Raw genomic sequence first — 20,974 nt, 5'->3', positions numbered from 1 at the left:
ATGACCGGGTTCCCAGGGAGTCATTGTGGGAGGTGCTGCGGGAGTATGGGGTGAGGGGGTCTCTACTCAGGGCCATCCAATCTCTGTACTCCCAAAGCGAGAGCTGTGTCCGGGTCCTCGGCAGTAAGTCGGACCCATTTCAGGTGAGGGTTGGCCTCCGCCAGGGCTGCGCTTTGTCACCAATCCTGTTTGTAATATACATGGATCGGATTTCGAGGCGTAGTCGTGGGGGAGGGGGTCTGCAGTTCGGTGGACTAAGGATTGCACCACTGCTTTTTGCAGATGATGTGGTTCTGATGGCTTCATCGGTCTGCGACCTTCAGCACTCACTGGATCGGTTCGCAACCGAGTGTGAAGCGGCTGGGATGAGGATCAGCACCTCCAAATCTGAGGCCATGGTTCTCAGCAGGAAACCGATGGACTGTCCACTCCAAGTAGGGAATGAGTCCTTACCCCAAGTGAAGGAGTTCAAGTATCTCGGGGTCTTGTTCTCGAGTGAGGGAACAATGGAACGTGAGATGGGTCGGAGAATCGGAGCAGCGGGAGCGGTACTGCAGTCTCTTTACCGCACCGTTGTGACGAAAAGGGAGCTGAGCCAGAAGGCAAAGCTCTCTGTTTACCGCGCCATTTTCGTTCCTACCCTCACCTATGGTCATGAAGGATCGGTCATGACCGAAAGAACGAGATCGCGGGTACAAGCGTCCGAGATGGATTTTCTCCGCAGGGTGGCTGGTGTCTCCCTTAGGGATAAGGTGAGAAGTTCGGTCATCCGGGAGGGACTCGGAGTTGAACCGCTCCTCCTTCGCGTCGAAAGGAGCCAGTTGAGGTGGTTCGGGTACCTAGTTAGGATGCCACCTGGGCGCCTCCCTAGGGAGGTGTTCCAGGTACGTCCAGCTGGGAAGAGACCAAGGGGTAGACCTAGAACCAGATGGAGGGATTATATCTCTTCGCTGGCCTGGGAGCGCCTTGGGATCCCCCAGTCAGAGCTGGTTGATGTGGCCAGGGAAAAGAAAGTTTGGGGCTCTCTGCTGGAACCGCTACCTCCGCGACCCAACCACGGATAACCTTCATTTTCGCCGGCCTGGCTGCTCTCTCTCTAATTGTCAAACTCACTCTCCCTGCTTGATGGTATTATCTGAAATACATATGAGGATGATCTCATCTTAAATTAACATTAACATTAGACTGCTATGTTGTCATTATTCTGTCTTAACCATCAATATAGCTCCTTTCTGGCTTACCTCCATGTCACCAGCGCACACTCTCCCTGTCTGGTCGCCATGCTCACATTCTCTCTCTCCCTCTCTCTCTTTACTCTGAACACACCAGAGTGAACATGGAAGAAATATCAGTAAACTATTGACTAAAAAGACTGTTGATACACATTATACATATGGGGGGACACAGGAGTCTGTACATTAACATTAGACTGCTATGTTGTCATTATTCTGTCTTAGCCATCAATATAGCTCCTTTCTGGCTTACCTCCATGTCACCAGCGCACACTCTCCCTGTCCGGTCGCCATGCTCACATTCTCTCTCTCCCTCTCTCTCTTTACTCTGAACACACCAGAGTGAACATGGAAGAAATATTATCAATAAACAAGCTATCTGACTGGTAACAATACTCACTTTCTCACTGCTCTTAACTTGAGGCTGCCCAAAAAACTGTCTAATGTCACTGCCACCCTTCCTCTTGCTCATGCTTACAGCTTGACCTCGGCGATCTGCAGTTGCTGATGTGATTAATACGGGTCAGCAGCGCTGGATATAAGATAATTAAACATGTTTATTAGCAATTCTGAGCATTCTAAACCCAGCACAAGCTATGATGCACACTGCAAACCTCCTGCGTGTGAGTATCTTTTAAATGCTTCTGACGATTATGAAATACTATTTCATAATAATTGTAGAGTATTTATTATTTAATTAATTCTGGCACCTTTGGTATTCCATAGGTGTCACACATCACAGTTTTAAATCTTTCCACACCCTACAAATTACAAAATAAAATAGAAATAATCCACATGAATACATATCTATTGGATTACATCCAAAACGACACCGTAATTTTCCACATAGCTGACACTAGCCCGCCAAACCCTGGCTAACAACTGAAACCAGCTAGCCAACAGCTAGTTAGCTACTATTCCTGAAAAGTTCGGTTTTAACATCAAAACTACAAGTTACTTACACAAAGAAGCTAAACCGGAGGGTTCATTAACATTACCATTACGAAATAAAAATAATATAGATTAATTTAGGGCTAACTAGAAAAGATACCAGAACTGATGGAGGGCAAATTAAAACATGACTGACCTGCTTGGAGCATCAAGCTAACTGAAGGTGGACTCAGACATGCAACAGCGAAAGACACCCCCGGGTACAAAATAAGGAACCAATTTACATTTGAAAAGAAATATCATTTTGGTGAAGTTCACAATAACAGAAAATATAGATTTTCAAGTATACAAATAATCAAAATAAAGAAGTCATAGAATAGCAATATTATTTTAATTAAAACTTTAAAACTTTTTTTTTTTGTGCTATTTATTGGGGGGGACATTTTGAGTGTATCTGAATATTGGGGGCGATGTGTCCCCCCCAATGTATATGGTGAATACGGCCCTGTTGTACAGGTGGCAATTTGAAATGGAAAGCAGCCCACACACGGCAGACAAACCCAAACACTTTTGGAACACGCCACCTCCAGACACATTAACATGCACTCCCCTAACTTTCCCCTAATCTGACATTTTATTTCATTCCATATCATATAAATATACAGTTCACCCATGTGAAACACACACTGAAACCAAAATAATTTACAAACATGTAAAAATCTTTCATATGCGATGGAAACTTCTGAAGCAATGGAAACAGGAGTCAGAGAGACACGAGGAGAGCAGGAACTTTGATGGCAAACTGATGGTTTATTCACAAGACATGTTGTGTGCCACGAATTGACACAAAAGATGCCAAACCAATTCTGAAGATCTCTACCCCAGACCCATATTTAGCTAGTCCTGAGAGAAGAATCAACATTGTGCATAACAAGATAAAACCAACACCTCTATCAGCTGACGCCAATAGGCAGGAACAGGGAGACAAAACACTGAGAGCACAGCAGCCAAGGCTACAGGTGCCTGTGCTCAGTCAGGACAAGACCTGGGGGGTATGCCACGAAACTGGTTCAACCTAACCTGGATATGTTTGAGTTAGCCGGTTGGCCTAATCCAAAACATACGCCCTCTCGCTAAACGGCACTACGACACGGGTTATCAAGTGGATCGCTCAAGCCAGCCGTGTCCTATCTAGTTAGGTGCGCGTTCACATAAAAGGGGTAGTATTTGGAGCATTCAACCAATCACAAACACGGAGAAGCGTACTGACAGCGCAGCGCGTCATACTTCCTGAATGAAAAGTCAACTATATAATAGACAAATATGAAGACTTTAAACATCCATGACTCAAACACTTTATCCAGGATAAAAGCCACATAGCTGCACCTGCAAGGTGAATACAGCTGGTACAAGAAAAAGTGTTTGAATGCGTACATTAACAGGTTTATGATATGCGCCGTCTAAGACACGATCTGACTTTAATTACATTTGACTCGAGTGTTTCGTAATGTGTTGCTTAAAATAATACTTCTGCATACAGTATGTGACACTGTAAGTGTTGCACGGCCAGATACGGCTCAGCTGACTCAGATAAGGAAATATATGATACATTATGATGTGATGCCGCGGACTGTACTGTTACTTTGATCCAGTTACTTATGTTGTGGCAGATAATTAAGCTTTCTTAACGCTAATGTTATAATAGTCAGATTGCTCTGAAGATGGGAGGTGATATTCTATTAATGTTCACATTCACACGTGAACACGTTTGGTTCTATGCAAACTCAGTAATATCCATTGTGATACAGTTATAAGGCCTTCACAAGAGACTGTCAGTGGAGATTAAAGGGGATCAGGAGCTCACGTCTTCTCAGAGTCCTTGGTATCTGGCTTGATGATTGTCTCACATTTCTAAACTTCATGTCAATAACCTGCTTAAAAAGCTGAGGGTTAGGCTAGGTTTCTTCTACAGGAACAAGTCCTGTTTCTCTGCTTGAGGCCAGGAAAAGGCTAGTCACTGTGACCTTTTGACCTGTGCTGGACTATGGTGATTTGATTTATATGAATGCACCTGCCAATTGCCTGGTCAAGTTAGATGCCGCCTATCACAGTGCACTGAGATTTGTGACAAACTGTAAAGCATTAACCCATCACTGTACCCTTTATGCAAGGGCTGGTTTGCTTTCACTAACTGTACGGAGGCTCAGTCACTGGTACATTTTTATACACAAAGCCATGTTAGGGAAACTTCCATCTTATATCTGCTCCCTGATCTCACGGAAAATTGTAAGTGGCTACTGCCTGAGATCGAATGCTGTGGTTTTATTAAATGTGCCAACTGCTAGGACTGTCTTAGGGAAGACAGCTTTTAGATGCGCAGCTCCTCTGTCTTGGAATAGTCTGCAAATTAAATGGAAACTGAGCAATCTGGTGCCACTAAATGTTTTTAAAGCTCGGTTGGATGCTACTCAATCGGAAGCTATTGGTACCTGTTTATGTGGATAGTTATGTAAAGGATGCTGTATGATGTCCTTTTGTTGTTCTGTTTATGTTTTTATGTTTCATGTGGAACCTACTTGAGCAGGTCTCCCTTGAAAAAGAGATCAATGATCTCAATGGGATACACCTGTATAAATAAAGGTTTGAAATTAAATGAAATGAGAGTCATCATCTTCATGTTCTCTCTGCTGCTGCTGCTGGCAGCTGGAAGTGAGTCAACACTTATTATACTGCTGTTTAACAGGATAATCTGTCATATAACTTTTTTTTGTATTTGTACAGGTGTGAAGTGTGAACAGTTGACACAGCCAGCCTCTGTGACTGTGCAGCCAGGTCAACGTCTGACCATCACCTGTCAGGTCTCTTATTCCGTTAGTTAATAATAATAATAAAATTCAATAACGAGCTTTAACCACTAGGTGCCCGTCTATCAGCTGTGCACCGTTATGGTGTAAATACTGCCTATCTACCAATTGGATCAAATATAAAAGTCAGCCGAATTACTGTTGATATTGCAAGGAGACATATTGTGTGAAAATAAATCTAAGATGTTGTTAAATGGCTGATATATTTGTGATCCACGTCACGTTTTCAGTTTTGGCGGCAGTTCTTCCTGTTTGTATAGAAGTCTTCTCATCAGGGCTCTATAAATAGATAACTACGGCAGATATGTAATATGTAATGCAGCCGAACCGTGTATTACAATGCCGTTATGTGATTAGCTCCAAAGAGAAAAGCAAACAAACTCGGAATAAAGTATTATTATTATTTTTTTTAAATGTTTTCAGATTTCACATCGCATAAACACCATTTCCCAACGTGCATTGCGGCTAAACCATGAATCACCGAGCTGAGGATCTTGGTTATGGATAGAAAGGATCCGTCTTGTGTAAAACTCTCGCGAGAGTTCGGCTGAATGTCACGTGGCTGAATGTTTACGTTTGGCAGGCAGCCTTTCAGTTAGGATCGTTAACATCAGTTGGCCACAGCAAATGATGGTGAGAAGCTAAACTATCTATTAATTATGTCAATGACAGGGAGTGTGATTGTTGAAAAGCGGTCTTGCTGGTGTTCAAAGAAGAATGACAACACTGTAGATCACCAACACTATGGTTTATTTTGTATTCACAGGCAAGTCAACGTTGTCGCAGTAAAAGTCCCAAGATAGCTCCTGGTGTAATAAAATGTTCCCTTGCAGTGTTTTACTATTATGTCTGATGTTTCTCTATTAATATTGCTGCTGCATTAATGTGTATGTTGCATCATGTTACTGTTGTAGATGTGTTTCCGAGCCGCTCCGATTACAACGAGAGTTACAACGAGAACGTGATGTCATATTTACACTAGACAGATCCTTTCTAGCCATAACCGAGGATCTTGCCTACGTCTGTTTCCGGTATTGTTTTTGACGGATGTATTTTGTTATACACACATTCCTTCACATTTAAATTAAAATGTACATTAAAGTATTTCGTGAGGCTTTCTAAAATGTTTTAAAATATAACTACGGTTTGAGTTGAAGAGTTTATAAATTAACATGAACCGAAGCTGTTGCCTGGTAATGCAATCGTGCAACGTCACGTCCGTTAATTCAGCTTCACGTCTCCCATCATGGTAAATCGTCACATGTTCACGTCTTGCCGTGATACCGGGTTGTGCTGACCATGTCCACGCCTTTATGACAACAGTGTACACATCTTCTGATGGCTACTTCCAGCAGGATAACTCACCGTGTCACAAAGCTCAAATATTCTCCAACTGGTTTCTTGAACATGACAATGAATTTTACTCAAATGTCACAGTCCACAGTCATCAGATCCAAATCCTACAGTGCACCATTGGGATGTGGTGAACCAGAGATTTGCGTCAAGGATGTGCAGCCGACAAATCTGCAGGAACTGCGTGATGCGATCAGGTCAATATTGAGCAAAATCTCTGAGGAATGCTTCCAGTACCTTGTTTAATCTATGCCATGAAGACTTAATGTAGTTCTGAAAGCAGATGGGGGTCCAACCCATCCTAGCAAGGGGTACCTAATTAAGTGGCTCGTGAGTGTATTACTTAGCTCAATTTTTATTGTTAGTGTGTGTCTGTAGGAGTAAAGTCTAGACACATTCTTTGGATGTAAGCATTGGCTAATTAAACAGATCATGATTAAATGACATGATGATAATAAGGGTGATCACCAAAACCTTATACCAGGGGTGGGGAACCTCCGGCCCTCGAGGTAACTCGGATCTGAAGGTGACTGATAACTGCTAATGGCATTTAGTTGGATACCAGACATAGTAAATGCAAAGCAGGATCATATAAAAAAAAGGTAATAAACAAGCCATTCAATCGTAATACTCGTTTTAATACGTTGACATGCATACAACACAATAGACTTGTTAAGTCTTTTTCGTTGTCCTGTTTGTTGTCCTCATCACCGTCCTGTTAGTTGTCCTCATCACCGTCCTCATCACCGTCTTGTTCGTTGTCCTCATCACCGTCCTGTTCGTCGTCCTCATTACCGTCTTCAATGTCTTCCTCCATCATGAGAGAAAGACGAGTCCGAGCCAATACAGCTGTAGGTGCTGGTGACTCTGCTCAGTTTCTGCTCCAGAAGATATTGATGGTGTAAAATACAGCAGTGCAGTCCCCTGTATCCCTCTTCTGTTATATCGCTTGGAGAAACTAAAATAAAAAGACAAAATGACAGTCTATGTAAGGCAACTTTTAGTTAGCATTGATGTTGGTTCCATATAAGCAATTTTAATGTTTAACTCCGAGGCTGTATATTAGCTAAAAAGATTTGTGATTCAGAAAAAATGCAATCATTACAGATGCTATTCAGTGATAGACATTTGACACTGGGAGGGGGGCAGTGGCAAATGTTATAAATCGGTATTTGTGGAACATACTTTGGTTCCTGATGTCGTCTTTTGTCTGATGAAGGAGGTGGTCCAGTTTGTCCAGTGCCTGCCTCAGATTTTGACAATGCTGGGTCATCTCCTTCACAATGATGACTTTCTCCTCTTCCATACGCCTGACCAGCATAACCTGGTCAAAAAGTCGCCTCTTTGTGCGCAGGTTCAACACTATAATGGAAAAAACACAAAATATAACAACCACAATGGTAAGGCTAATAAAACAAATAATATCAGTTTGTATTCAATCTTTTTAACTTAAATTGACCAAAACCTTAAAATCTGGTAAAAGAAAATTCAACCTCGCCGCTTGCTGAATTTGTTCAATTCTGTCTATGTTGGCAGAATTACATTCAGTATGTCTTGAGATTCAACATTAGTATGCAGTTCAGGGTGGTCAGGAAGGGTTTTACTGTTTCCATAGATGTACCTGTCCCAGTGAGACTAGACTATTAAGACTTGATAGGGCAACATCATACAGACCTTTCAATATAATTATTTCAAAATGATTTGTTGTGATCATGATGATTTGTGACACCTATGTTGACAGCTCTGTGTTACATTGGTGATTGTATTCTAGTACTTCAACTGAATTTATGGAATATCTAGGGCAAACAAAAAAAAGTTGTTTCTTACCATCTCCTTGCGCCTCCCAGGGCAGAATGAGATCCTCAGACAGACCGCATGTTGCTTCTGTGTCAATTTTCTCTGAACAGGCATCAATGGTGTTGTACTGCAGTATCCTCTCTCTGAGTTTCTTCTTGAGCTCTGTCAGTCTTCTCCGTTTGCGTTTCCTTGTTTGGTTGCTGTCTGTAAAGTAAAACAAAATACAAATAAACTAATATTAATAATACAAACAACAACAACAAGAAACAAATATTGTTTCTAGATAACGTAATAATACCATTTTGTCGATAGAGGTCGTGTTTCTTTCTTCGGAGGGAATAAATAATTTAATCTATTTCTCTCTGGAGCTCCTCCTGGCTACTCTGGCTCCATGTTTCTCTTGAAAACAGAAACAACAAGGTGTAATCATAAAACATGAAGCCAAATGTTTGGAAATATGGAACCAAATCTATACCACAGTGATCATATAACATACCAGTGGCTGCCCATTGCTTGACCTCCAACACCCACTGCTCCGTGTCCTCCAGGGAGATGTTCAGCTCTTGCTTGAGACTCTCAAGATTGTCCACTTCAGTTTGTGCTCTCTGTGTAGTCTGTTTAGAATGTTTAAAAGAAAAAAGTGAATATGCGTTCCAGTTGGTTGAGAAGGTTGTTTTTTACTGAATTCCTTTATGCACATTAACTGACAAGACAACAACATGAAATGCTAAACACCTTCTCTTCAAGGTTGGCAAGTATCACCTTAGTGTCCCTTTTTTTTCAAGATCAAGCAGGATTAACATTATTATTATTATTATTATTATCCAGAAATTCAGATGAATCAACCTATAGTGCTTTATTAAAAACAAACAGAACAGAGACTCTCTTGGCAGAACAGTGTGCCATGGCAGCACCATCATAATGAAATGATTGCAGAATACATTCAATTCAACAACATGTAGCTAAGGATGGTGTTAAATTACTACAACAAGAAACTCGGATATTCAGATATGACAGTATTTCCAGCACCTTCCTGGCTTCTGCCACCCCACTTCACCTGCTCAGAATCATAAACAATGAGATCTAGCTATTTAGTTCAATATTATAATTTCTTGTACTGTACATCTTTAGTTAACATCAGTGTCAGGAGCAATTTCAGAAAGTTAAAATGTTCTGAGATTGAATTATGCTTTGAACTACAATGTCACAACTGCAGTTATTTGAAGCTCTGTTCATTCATTATTTCTACAGTGCGGATATATTTACTAAAATAAACATAATGGGTTTTGGAAGCCTATCCTTGTGACAGTCTGTTTTGTAACAATTTTGTCAACATTTGTAACTATTACAATTATTCCACAGGCTTGAATAGAATATACTACATGATATTCTTATGTGCACTAGAATTTCTAAAACATTTCAATCTAGTGACACAAATGTTTAACTTGCATACTGTACCTCGCATTTGCCTGTGTGGGCCTTGGCGTGCATTACAGAGAGAAAAGGTTTCATCTCTGTAAGTGGTTGGAGCTCAGGCAACTTTGCTGCCATCTTCTCCAAATAAGGCCAGTACCTGTAATGACAAAATCAATTAGCTTTTCCAGTTGCATGATGGCATAATAGTAAAAAGATAAACCAGGTCCTTAAAATGACCAGTACAATCCTTGTAACCAACATCAGCATTTATCCAAATGAATGCTTTTTTTGCTTTACATCTACTGGATGTGCAAGGATTAAATAGATAACACGTTTCCCACAAACACTTCCAATTTTGCAATAGTTATAACTACCTGCAGGCAACATCCATACAAAAGAATGTTGCATTCGCAACTTCAGCCAGCTCCTTCTGCAGGAACATTGGGTAGGCATATATTTCACCACGGTAGTGATTTAGGCCTTGTAGCAAGATGCCATGTCTGCACACAGCTATTTGCAGGCCTTCCTCATCCACCTTGGCCCTGGACTTGTGTGAGGTTTCTCTGCAAGCTGTGAATGTTGCCGGTCCACAAACATCACGACCACTTTTCTGAAATAGACACAATCTGTTACATTTAACCCTGTGCTAAGAAAAATAAATAAAGGGTTAGGGGATTGAATAGATTCTTACAATCGTCATCTGGCTCCTGATTTTGTCGACAAAGGCAGACACTTTACTGTCCTGGGCAATGAACAGTCCATCAAATAGAGACGGTTCATCTGTCCTGCGAAATTCGAGAAAGAAATTATAAGCAACATTATCATACATACATAAGTTTGATTGTGTCCTCTATTTAATGTGGCCAATTTGCTTTTGCCATAACATTTTCATAAATGTGGAAAAGGTCTTTGTGAATTTGATCTGTAATTCTGTGTAAAGTCTTTTGCCACCATTATTTAACATTAGTGAAAAGTTTACTGACTTCTTGTAAAAAGGTAAAAATAAAAGTACATCCTTTATATTGATGGGCATGGAATAGGGCAGAGGAAGGCATAGAAAAAGGTTCCTGGGCAATTTAATACATTTTTCATGAAGCGATTATATCCAAAACTGGTTCTTAGCTCCAACATATCCAACTAACGTCAACCATTTCACATTTTAAAGTTGAGTTAACTTTACAGGCGTCATATACAATAATGTTTATGAATTGGATTTATATAATTATGTGTAATTTCAAACCAACTATTGTTTTCTGATGGTCTATAAACTTTGGAAAAAGAAATTGCAGAGTTGGGGAAAGTTAAACATTTCAGCAAAGACATTCAGCTTAGTCAATAAAACAACAACTACAATGAGAATATGATTTCACTGACCCTCTGGACTTCCTGAAGCGATAATGCTTTCTATTGCCATCTACAGCAATAGCCAGCATGTCAGGTGTGCATGCTGGGCATTTAAAGGGCTCCACCAGGCACAGATCTTCTTGTCTGTAATTATAGAAGGCAAACTCCCGAAAGACTCTGTGGAAGGTATCGCTACAGATTCTGCCTGTCTGGAAACAAGAATGGTATTCATTTGGTTAATTAAAAGTTTGGTATTCAAAAATCTTGAAAACCACATTTTATTCTTACCCTTCCTGTGGAAAACGATCGATGTTCAAGCATTTTTATAAATACTTGCTGGGATAATGCTGGGCTGGCCAATTTCATTTGCTCAAATGATGTGAACACATCAAACTTAAAAATAATTTTGCAGCTGTCGGTTGCTGGCCAGTATTTGTATCCCAGCAAGTCACCTATGCTCGGGGACCATTTTGGCGGAACAAATTGGACAGCACACAGAAGGCGGACGAACGTTGTATGGACCTGAGAAAAAATATAAATGTGCAATTTGACAGCAATCTATACAATGTAGGACAAAAGTATAATAGTAATCCTGTATTTCTGCTTGATCGTCTTCTGGTGGCAACAAACCATTGATAGTCACCAACACGGTCTGCTTTCCTGGGATGATGGTGAAATCTTGGCTTGGACCACAGAAGCAGATTTGGGATGGTGGAGGAATTGGAAGCAGACACACTGCAGCAAAGACAATTTCAGAGATTCATATGCATGTTAGGACATGTTAGGACATGTAGTCAATACAAATTGAGACATTTTAACAGTTAAAGCAAACTTCCGACATGGTGAAAATGATGCCGCTGTATATGTAGTGCACATTAGGAAACCATGGTAAGGGAATATGTAATACATTATTTGAACCCACCTTGTTCACAGAGTCCATATTGGCCACTTTCATCCACAACCACTAAGGATGTGGGAGGAATAGGTCTGTAAAACCCATCAAACATGGCTTCCCTGTCATGGAAGACATGTTTACCATGGATAATAAACATGCCGGACAAAGAAAGGGAGTTCCTGGTGGAACACAGTCCAAGCACCGGACCACAGCATCAGCAGTTTTGCATTGGATACAGGAACGTGTAGTGACAATCTCTGCAGCCAATTTCAAATTAAGGAGCTCTGGCATTGCAGCTCTGAATTTTTGTTCACGTTTCAACTGTCTTTGGGTCCATGTTGATGCAGTGGGTGTTTCTTCTGATGATGCAGGGACAGTGAGAGAACCCAACAGGTTTCTCAGTGTCTGAAGATGTTGATCTAAAATAACAAAATATAAAACAAATCATGGAATTTAGTTTAATTAAAAAAAGGTATTCCATACATGGCTTTTCACTTTACAATGTATCACGAACAAGGCTATTACATACTACAAACAATTACCTACATTTCAAGTTGAATGATAATTTAAGAATTCATTGTGCATACCAAGACTTGGGACCTGTAGAGGAATGTCATGTGTCTCCTCGACCTCTGGGGACTCCTGAGAGCTGGAAGGTTTAACTGCATAAAACAAAGTACGATGATATGGGAAACATTATTGAGGACCGACCAACGACATTAAAACTTAATGAAACACTAGAACTAGATTATATTTTACAGACCAGATCGATTCTTATTCCAATGTTGGGCTATAATGTTCCCATCCAGGTCCCTCTTCCTCCAGGAAACATTTGATCCTTGCGTTATTTTCTTTGGTATCTTCTGTATCTTCGGTTTCTTTGGTTTCTTTGGTATCTTAATATATAAATATATAAAAGAGATTATATATTTCCATTAATTGTTGCACACACATCTTTGTAATGTGTGTGTATTTTATCATTTGAGTAAATGTTATAATACATATTTGGATAATGTTGTACTTGCCTTATTTGCCAACTCATCTGCGAGGGCATTCCCTATCTCTAGCCATTCATTCAGTTGCTTGGATGCCAACAACAAACAAAGGATGAACTGACATACAGGGAGGGAGAAAAACAAAACAAAAGACAAGAAAACGAGAGGGGTGAAAGAGAGTAGGAAGAGGAATATGGCTCTGAAAAGAACCGTTGATTTTTTTTTATGATAATAGGCTACTTCAAATAATTGAATTGATAGATGACCTGAAAAAAACCAAACAGATGAACTCAGATTAGCTGTGCTACCATGTAATTTAATTGTTGCTTCATAAATAAGCATTTACAAAAATAAAACTACAGGCACCAAAATCAATCAAGTCCCAGGTAAATCAGTAATTACAGGGAAATATATTTCTCTTTTTAACTAGATGTGATGCTTTCACAAAACTTAAGTTGAATTAGCGAATGTTTAAAGTAGTAAAACAACTATGACCTGATGATATTCAAGTGTTGAACTTACCCTAACTATCATTAATGCAACATATTAGGTGACATTTAGAAGAAAAGAAAAGTGTGTGCATTATGAAAAGCGCCATGTAAATGTTAACTATTATTATTATTATTATTAAAATGCCATTTCCTTTCGCATTGTTTACGGTCATATCATGTCCTGGTCTGGTTAGCTGAATATACATACTTTTGCCATTGTTATGTGTTATGTCTCGTGCTACCAAGGGTTTTGTTTTTAGGCAAGATTTTAGCTCCTTTTGTGCGAAGGAGAAAACTCTCCCTCCAACTTGTTGTAGACGAACCTTCTTATATTGCAATACATATCCGTTAGCGCATATAAGCTAAGCGCTAAGCTAAGCGCTAACCTTTACAGCCATGCTATTGCTAACAACAAGCATTCGCCTATACTGCCTATGCCACGGGCCAGCCCTAAAACTTAAAACTGAAATATCGTGGTTAAACATGATTAGTAGAAAAACGACAGGATTAATTAAAAGCGTAAACAAATCAAATGAAATACAGAAATCAGATTTACCACTTGTAAAGCTCTGACGCTCTTTAAAAATTCTTCTTCTTCTTCATCTTCTTCTTCATCTTCATCTTCTTGGCTCGTCTGACTTTTATTAATGCGCAAGGTTAAAGTTCCCGGGATTACGATCGTGACAAAACGTGACAAAAGGTCGTAATAAACTGCTGCTAGAAATGAATAGGGGGAAAGCTACGTGGCTATGGGTCGTAATATCGTGATCAACACTGCTTAAACAATCAACCTATTTGGTCGTTTTTTGTTGGAGGACAGGCTGCAATTTTGAACAGTCGACCAATCAAAACAGTCTCTAATGACCCAAAAGACCTGGAGCCTTTAACCCCAAATCACATCTTGCTCTTAAAAACCACACTGTAAAAAATGGCTGTGAAATCCACAGTTATTTACAGTGTTTGTGCACAGTAAATTACTGTATACCATTTTAGAGTCTAATACCGTGTTTACAACCAAAAATTACAGCAACTCTGGAGTTACTTTAGAAATAGCAGTAGTAACGTCCCAACTGTATAAAATCACAGTAACCAACAATGTACTGTAGAAGATCACAGTCACCAACAATGTACTGTAGAAGATCACAGTAACCAACAATGTACTGTAGATAATCACAGTAACCAACAATTTACTGTAGAACATCACAGTAACCTACAATGTACTGTAGATAATCACAGTAACCAACAATGCACTGTAGATAATCACAGTAACCATCAATGTACTGTTGATATTCACAGTAACCATCAATGTACTGTAGAACATCACAGTAACCTACAATGTACTGTAGATAATCACAGTAACCTACAATGTACTGTAGATAATCACAGTAACCTACAATGTACTGTAGAACATCACAGTAACCTACAATGTACTGTAGAACATCACAGTAACCAACAATGTACTGTAGATAATCACAGTAACCTACAATTTACTGTAGAACATCACAGTAACCATCAATGTACTGTAGATCAGTGGTTCTCAAACTTTTTTCAATAATGTACCCTCTTCGGAAAAAAATTCCGCCAAGTACCCCCTGATCAGCGCAGAAACTATTTGTTAGGGGAAAAGCCTATATATACAGAGGTACAGTTCAGCGCTGCACCTAAGCCTGTCACGATAATTAATTGTGTTGGACGATACATTTTTCTGGAAATTATTGCGATAAACGATAATATTGTCGGCACCGTTTTAAGACCATTTTAGACATAATGATAATATATAATAATAATAAAAGTGCATCCTTTCAAACATAACTTTTTATTGAACATTCAACATTGCAAATGAAATGTGAAATAATATTAAAATATATAAATTATATATAATAAATAAAACCAATTAATTAAATTATAATAAATTAATTAAATCACACACAACCAAAACAATAAATTAAATAGAGTCAGACTGGAAAACAGAGCTCTCTCTCTCATATATATATATATATATATATATATATATATATATATATATATATATATATATATAAATAAATAAATAAATATGAGCACACATTATCTCACAAGCAAAAAAACCCTCCTTAAAACAACAGTCCACTGTCAAAGACCCAGATGCCTCAACAGGCCATATCCAAATTTGTTTTTCTAAGTTTTCGAGAAAGGAACACCAACATGTTTGCATTGTCGGGCGGGGGCTCTCCATCTCCAGCTGCCGTGTTTGCTCCCAACTGGGAAAACGGAATGCTACGCTGCTGCACGTGCACGCGGAGTGTCCTGACCTGGCTGTGTGTCAGCCCCGCCCCTCACAGCGCGCCTGGCAGCCACAGCGCTCCAGGCTAAAATGCTGGTCACATCTTTATGTAAACGGCAATTTATCGAGCTCAGAAAAGTTATCGAGTCCATTTTTATTTATCGTACGATAAGTCAATTTATCGATTATCGCGACAGGCCTAGCTGCACCATCACTGTCTGATTTATTAAAACAACAACATGAGAAACACTTAAATGCTACATTTCAAATGTTTACAATCCATCACTAAATTCATGGCAAACCCATTTTAACATCATGCAATAACACTGAGACGACATTAGTTGCATTGAACTGACCTATTTAATAAGTTGTACTTACAATGTAGTGAGAAACATGGGCTTGAGCTTCACTGAGGAACTTTGCCATTCTGACAGGGAGGCAAACGGCAGTTATTACACTTCGCGTTTTGAAATATGTGTAAAACCCACACTGCTCGAACTTCCTTACTTTTCCTAAAATTGGTATATTTATGTATTTATTTATTTTGGGGCGTGGGGAATGAAGAGAGAAAAATATATGAGCATTTTATGAGCATGGGATGTTGACCCCTCATATAAACATATGCATAATGCTGCGCTATACTTTGCGGCCACACGCCGTTGCCAAGCAACGCTAATTGTTTAGGTCCTTTGATAAGCATTCACGATTCAGCTGGAGAGGACGCTGGCGTTGACTGTTCGCCGCTTCTCCGCCTCTGTCACCCTCTATCACCCTCAGCTACCATTCGTTCTTCAAACTTTCGAATTGGACCACTGCCCTGCATTACACATCTTTAATGCAATGCACATTGTTTTTAAATTTTTACTTATTTTGGACTTCTGCCTCCGTTGCTGGCTGTAGCCGGCTGCCCTCACGTAGCCATCAAAGTGCCGGGTGGTTATTGCTATCTGCTACATCGCCTACTGTCTGTCTCCGTCCCACGCAACAACCGTGGACTCTCTCTGCCTCCTGCCTTCATCTCTGGGGTGCATCTGTCCCGTCCCGCTGCTCACATCCTCCTGCCATGTCGTGGATCTTCCTCGTCTCCACAACAATCCTCCACCTCTGTGAACCTAGCCCGCTAGCTGCTATCGCAGCCATTACACTGCTCCCAGCCATTCCGCCTGTCATCATGCTGAAATACTCCATCTCACAGCTGCTGTCATTGACCAACTCCTCCACTCCGTCTTCCATCTCAGTCATCAGACATCTTGGACTCCTTCGTCGACCCCGCTACATTCACTGAAGCACCCGCCGCAGTTTTGTTTACCTTCAGCACGGACAATCCATTGCATCCATCTGCTCCACGCAACGCACTGTCGCACACCTGACGCGTCATCAGAACGCAACTCCTAATGCTCCTCTTACACTCTCCCCCGCTCACCTACACTCCCAGCTGCACGGAATACTTGGAGCGGATCCCACTCCCCTCCGCCTCCCAACACATATAACAAGCCATTTCTCCCCACCATCAAGCCCCCCTCCTCTGCTCCACTGCCCCCCCTCTCATGCCCAACCCTGCGCTGCTAACCTAGAAAACCTCATACCTCTCCAGCCTGCCACCACCCCTCCAACCCCCCACTTGACCAATTTTGCCCTCCTAAATATACGGTCACTCAACAATAAAGCCCACATCCTTCACAAACTCATCCGGGACAAATCCATCGACTTCCTTCTGCTCACTGAAACCTGGCAACAACCCAATGACTTATTCTCGCTCAATCAAACATTCCCCCCTGGTTTTAATTACATCACTAAACCCCGCCCCTCACGCCGTGGTGGTGGGCTGGCTGTCATCTACAACCAGAACATCCGGACTACAGAACTCACCCTCCCCTCAGTACCATCCTTCGAATTTCTCGCCTTCAAAACCCCTCCCTCACTGAAAGTTATCCTCATTTACCGCCCCCCTAAAACCACACCCCTCCTTCCTCTCTGATCTCACTGAACTCCTAACCATTGCTTCATCCCTTTCCCCACGTCTGTTACTCCTCGGCGACCTTAACATCCACATGGACTCCACCACCTGCAAACACGCTTCTGAATTTTCCTCCCTTCTGGACAATTTCTCATTTACACAACATGTCACCTTCCCCACCCACGATAAAGGACACATCCTTGACCTTGTCTGCTCCACCAACCTCACAGTACTCGACCTCCACCCCTTTCCCTTTCCCCTCTCTGACCACAAACTCATACAGTTCACCACCGCCTCCACCGTCTGCCGCCCCCCCCCCACATCCAGGAACATCACTTTCCGTAATTTACGCTCTGTCGATCCCCAGCACCTCTCCGACCTGCTATCCTCTACTCTCCCCTGGACTCGAACCTCAGCTCACCCGATGATCAACTCAACCACCTTAATTCAACCCTACTCGCCTCCCTCAATAGCTTGGCCCCCCTCAAAAGGAAAAATGTCACTTTTAAAACCTCCTCCCCCTGGTTCACCCCTGCACTCCGTAAACTGAAGCAAACCGGCCGCCAGCTTGAACGCCTAACCATGAAATCATCCCTCACAGTTCACCATGAATCCTACAAACTCCATCTCAATACCTACAGATACGCGCCCTCACTGCCGCAAAATCTGCTTACCTCTCCACCATCTTCGTCGACCCCTCCCGTAACCCCAGGACTCTCTTCTCCACCGTCAACAAGCTCCTCAAACCCCGTGCTGACACCCTCTCTTCCTCCACTCTATGCAGTTCATTCCTCCAGTTTTTCTCTGACAAAATCACTGCCATTAATCACTCCCTATCCGCTGCATCTGACACACAAACATCTCCCCCAAAATCCACCGCCACAATTCCTCCCGCCATCTCCCTTGACCTCCCGAGCCCTCCTCCCCACGGCATTCTCTCCCAGTTCACTCTGGTTACCCCCCCTGAAATACTCCAACTGATCAGCTCCTCCAAAGCCACAACCTTCTCGCTTGACCCTCTACCCACCCCTCTTCTGAAGTCCTGCCTCCCCGTCCTCTGCCCCTACCTTGTCAACCTTTTCAACTCCTCCCTGTCCCATTGAACCGTTCCCTCTGCCTTCAAAACTGCTGCTGTCACTCCTATCCTCAAGAAACCCGGTCTGGATCCCTCCTCCCTCAGTAATTACCGCCCCATCTCCAACCTCCCCTTTCTCTCAAAAACAATAGAACGCATCATCTCCAAACAACTCCACCGCCATCTCCAAAAAAATGACCTTTTTGAACCCTTTCAGTCTGGTTTTCGTCCTCACCACAGCACAGAAACGGCACTCATCAAAGTCCTCAATTCCCTCCTCACCTCTGCTGACACCGGTTCCCTCAACATCTTCATCCTCCTTGACCTGAGTGCAGCCTTCGATACCGTGAGCCACACCATCCTGCTTATCCGACTCCGGGATATCGGTATCGAAGGTACTGCACTCAGGTGGCTCCAGTCCTACCTCTCTGACAGATCCCACCTCATCTCCCTCAACAATCACTCCTCTACCACAGCTTCAGTCACCCAAGGTGTTCCCCAAGGTTCAGTACTCGGCCCCCTCCTCTTCATCATCTACATCCTCCCCCTTGGTCAGATTCTCCGCCATCACAACCTGGACTTTCACTGCTATGCTGACGACACACAGATCTACCTCAGCACCAAATCCCCCCACAACCCCCCTCTCACACACACCGAATCCTGTCTGACTGCAATAAAATCCTGGATGCAACAAAACTTCCTCAAACTCAACAGCAATAAAACTGAACTCCTCCTCATCGGCTCCAAATCCACCCTCAGCAAAACCCCCAACCTGACACTCACCATCGATGGCACCCCTGTTTCCCCCTCCACCCAGGCACGCAACCTTGGCGTGATATTCAACCCAACCCTCTCCCTCGACCCCCACATCCGCCAAGTTGTAAAAACCTCATTTTCCCACCTCCGCAATATCGCCAAACTCCGTCCCTCTCTCACCCGCCCCGCAGCTGAGCGACTCATTCACGCCTTCATCTCCTCCCGCTTTGACTATTGCAACTCACTCTTCTTCAGCATCAGCACAACATCCCTCAACAGACTCCAGCGTGTCCAGAACGCAGCCGCCAGACTCCTCACCCACAACAAATCATGGCATCACATCACCCCGGTCCTCAAAGAACTCCACTGGCTCCCCGTCTCACACCGCATTCACTACAAACTCCTGGTCCTCACCTATAAAGCCCTCCACCATCTGCCCCCCCCCCCTACCTCACTGACCTCCTCATCCTCTACCAACAACCCCGGCCCCTCAGATCCACCTCAGCCAGTTTGCTTTCAATCCCCAAGGCCAAATTCCGGAGCTTCGGGGACAGAGCCTTCTCTGTGGCAGCCCCGAAGCTCTGGAACTCCCTCCCCCAAGACCTCCGTGAGTCTGATTCCCTCCCCCTGTTCCAGTCCCGTCTCAAAACCCACCTCTTCAACTCTGCTTATCCTTAAACCCGCCCCTCCCCCCTCTGAACCAACATCCTCCTGACTGCTTTTCTGTTTGTGTTTTGTTTTTGTTTTTGTTTGTGTTTTTTTGCTTGTTTTGTTTGTCAACCTTACTCGTAATGTAAAGCGTCTTTGGGTCTAGAAAAGCGCTATATAAATCCCATTTATTATTATTATTATTATTATTATTATTATAAGCAGGCAGTCATATAATTAGCTAGAACTAGCTAGATCTGATAGATTTGGACATAAACGCGAGTGAAGTCTAACCGGACGCGAGAGAGAGAGATCAGAGATCAGATCAGCTGCTGCTGACGGAGAACACGCAGCTCTCCGGATCAAAGCTCCGCCGCTGTGACGGACCGGTGAGTGGAGCAAAATGTAATACACTAAGAGTTAGACCTAACACAGTTAAGTAGTTTATCTACTCTGGAACTAGCTAAACTAGTTATAAATATGTGTATTCTTTACTGTCGGGTCACTTATTACAGGTTCAGCGAGCTGCACGAGACTGACAGGCTGTCAAGAGAGGGGGAGGAAAAGAGAGCACCCCGTACTGTAGAAGATCACAGTAACCAAAAAAGAAAGAACCAACCGAAAAACCCTATTTATAGCTAAAATATCTTAAATAAACCAACATATTTTTCTTAATATATATAATCTTGATGCAGTTTAATTACTAGTTTGGCTATACTAGATATTGTATACTTAGTATAAACAATTTTAGAACATTAAGAAAAAAAGGTTGAAGATGTGATATCTTTTCATGGGGCCCAAAATCCCTGGCGGTGCCCCTGTATATTTGTAAGACCCTATGTCTTTGCAAACCGGAAGAACTACAAATGTCGTGCTGATTTATACAAAGAATGTGTCTTGGCATTGCACCTTAAAAATGCAAGACAGAGGAATAAAAATAGACAAAAGTAAGGTAATAATCATCATTTTTATTATTATTGTGGTGGCTCGAAAGTAG

The 20,974-nt window shown here is 42.0% G+C and overlaps 1 protein-coding gene across 3 annotated transcripts; it reads right to left on the bottom strand.

Moving 5' to 3' along the window:
* Positions 1-6,976: 6,976 nt before the first annotated feature.
* On the bottom strand, positions 6,977-14,462 carry LOC307045488 (uncharacterized protein). 3 transcript variants are annotated; one of them, XM_079691172.1, is made up of 15 exons: positions 12,818-14,462; positions 12,556-12,688; positions 12,380-12,454; positions 11,820-12,211; positions 11,528-11,632; positions 11,186-11,419; positions 10,928-11,106; positions 10,245-10,338; positions 9,928-10,163; positions 9,596-9,710; positions 8,634-8,751; positions 8,436-8,536; positions 8,168-8,341; positions 7,526-7,702; positions 6,977-7,298 (listed from the first exon to the last, which is right to left on the bottom strand). In XM_079691172.1, the coding sequence occupies exons 5-12, from the start codon at positions 11,528-11,530 to the stop codon at positions 8,490-8,492; spliced, it is 1,026 nt and encodes a 341-aa protein (XP_079547298.1). In that variant the 5' UTR covers positions 11,531-11,632; positions 11,820-12,211; positions 12,380-12,454; positions 12,556-12,688; positions 12,818-14,462; the 3' UTR covers positions 6,977-7,298; positions 7,526-7,702; positions 8,168-8,341; positions 8,436-8,489. The 3 variants fall into 3 exon arrangements, with proteins under 3 accessions (XP_079547298.1, XP_079547299.1, XP_079547300.1); XM_079691173.1 differs by having other exon boundaries at positions 6,977-7,324; positions 11,528-12,211; XM_079691174.1 differs by having other exon boundaries at positions 6,977-7,288; positions 11,528-12,211.
* Positions 14,463-20,974: the final 6,512 nt, after the last annotated feature.

The sequence above is a fragment of the Notothenia rossii genome (genome assembly GCF_949606895.1).
Source record: "Notothenia rossii genome assembly, chromosome: 7".
Taxonomy (NCBI): domain Eukaryota; kingdom Metazoa; phylum Chordata; class Actinopteri; order Perciformes; family Nototheniidae; genus Notothenia; species Notothenia rossii.
The sequence above is the reverse complement of the archived record's forward strand: the minus strand, read 5'-3'. Positions and strand labels throughout refer to the sequence as shown.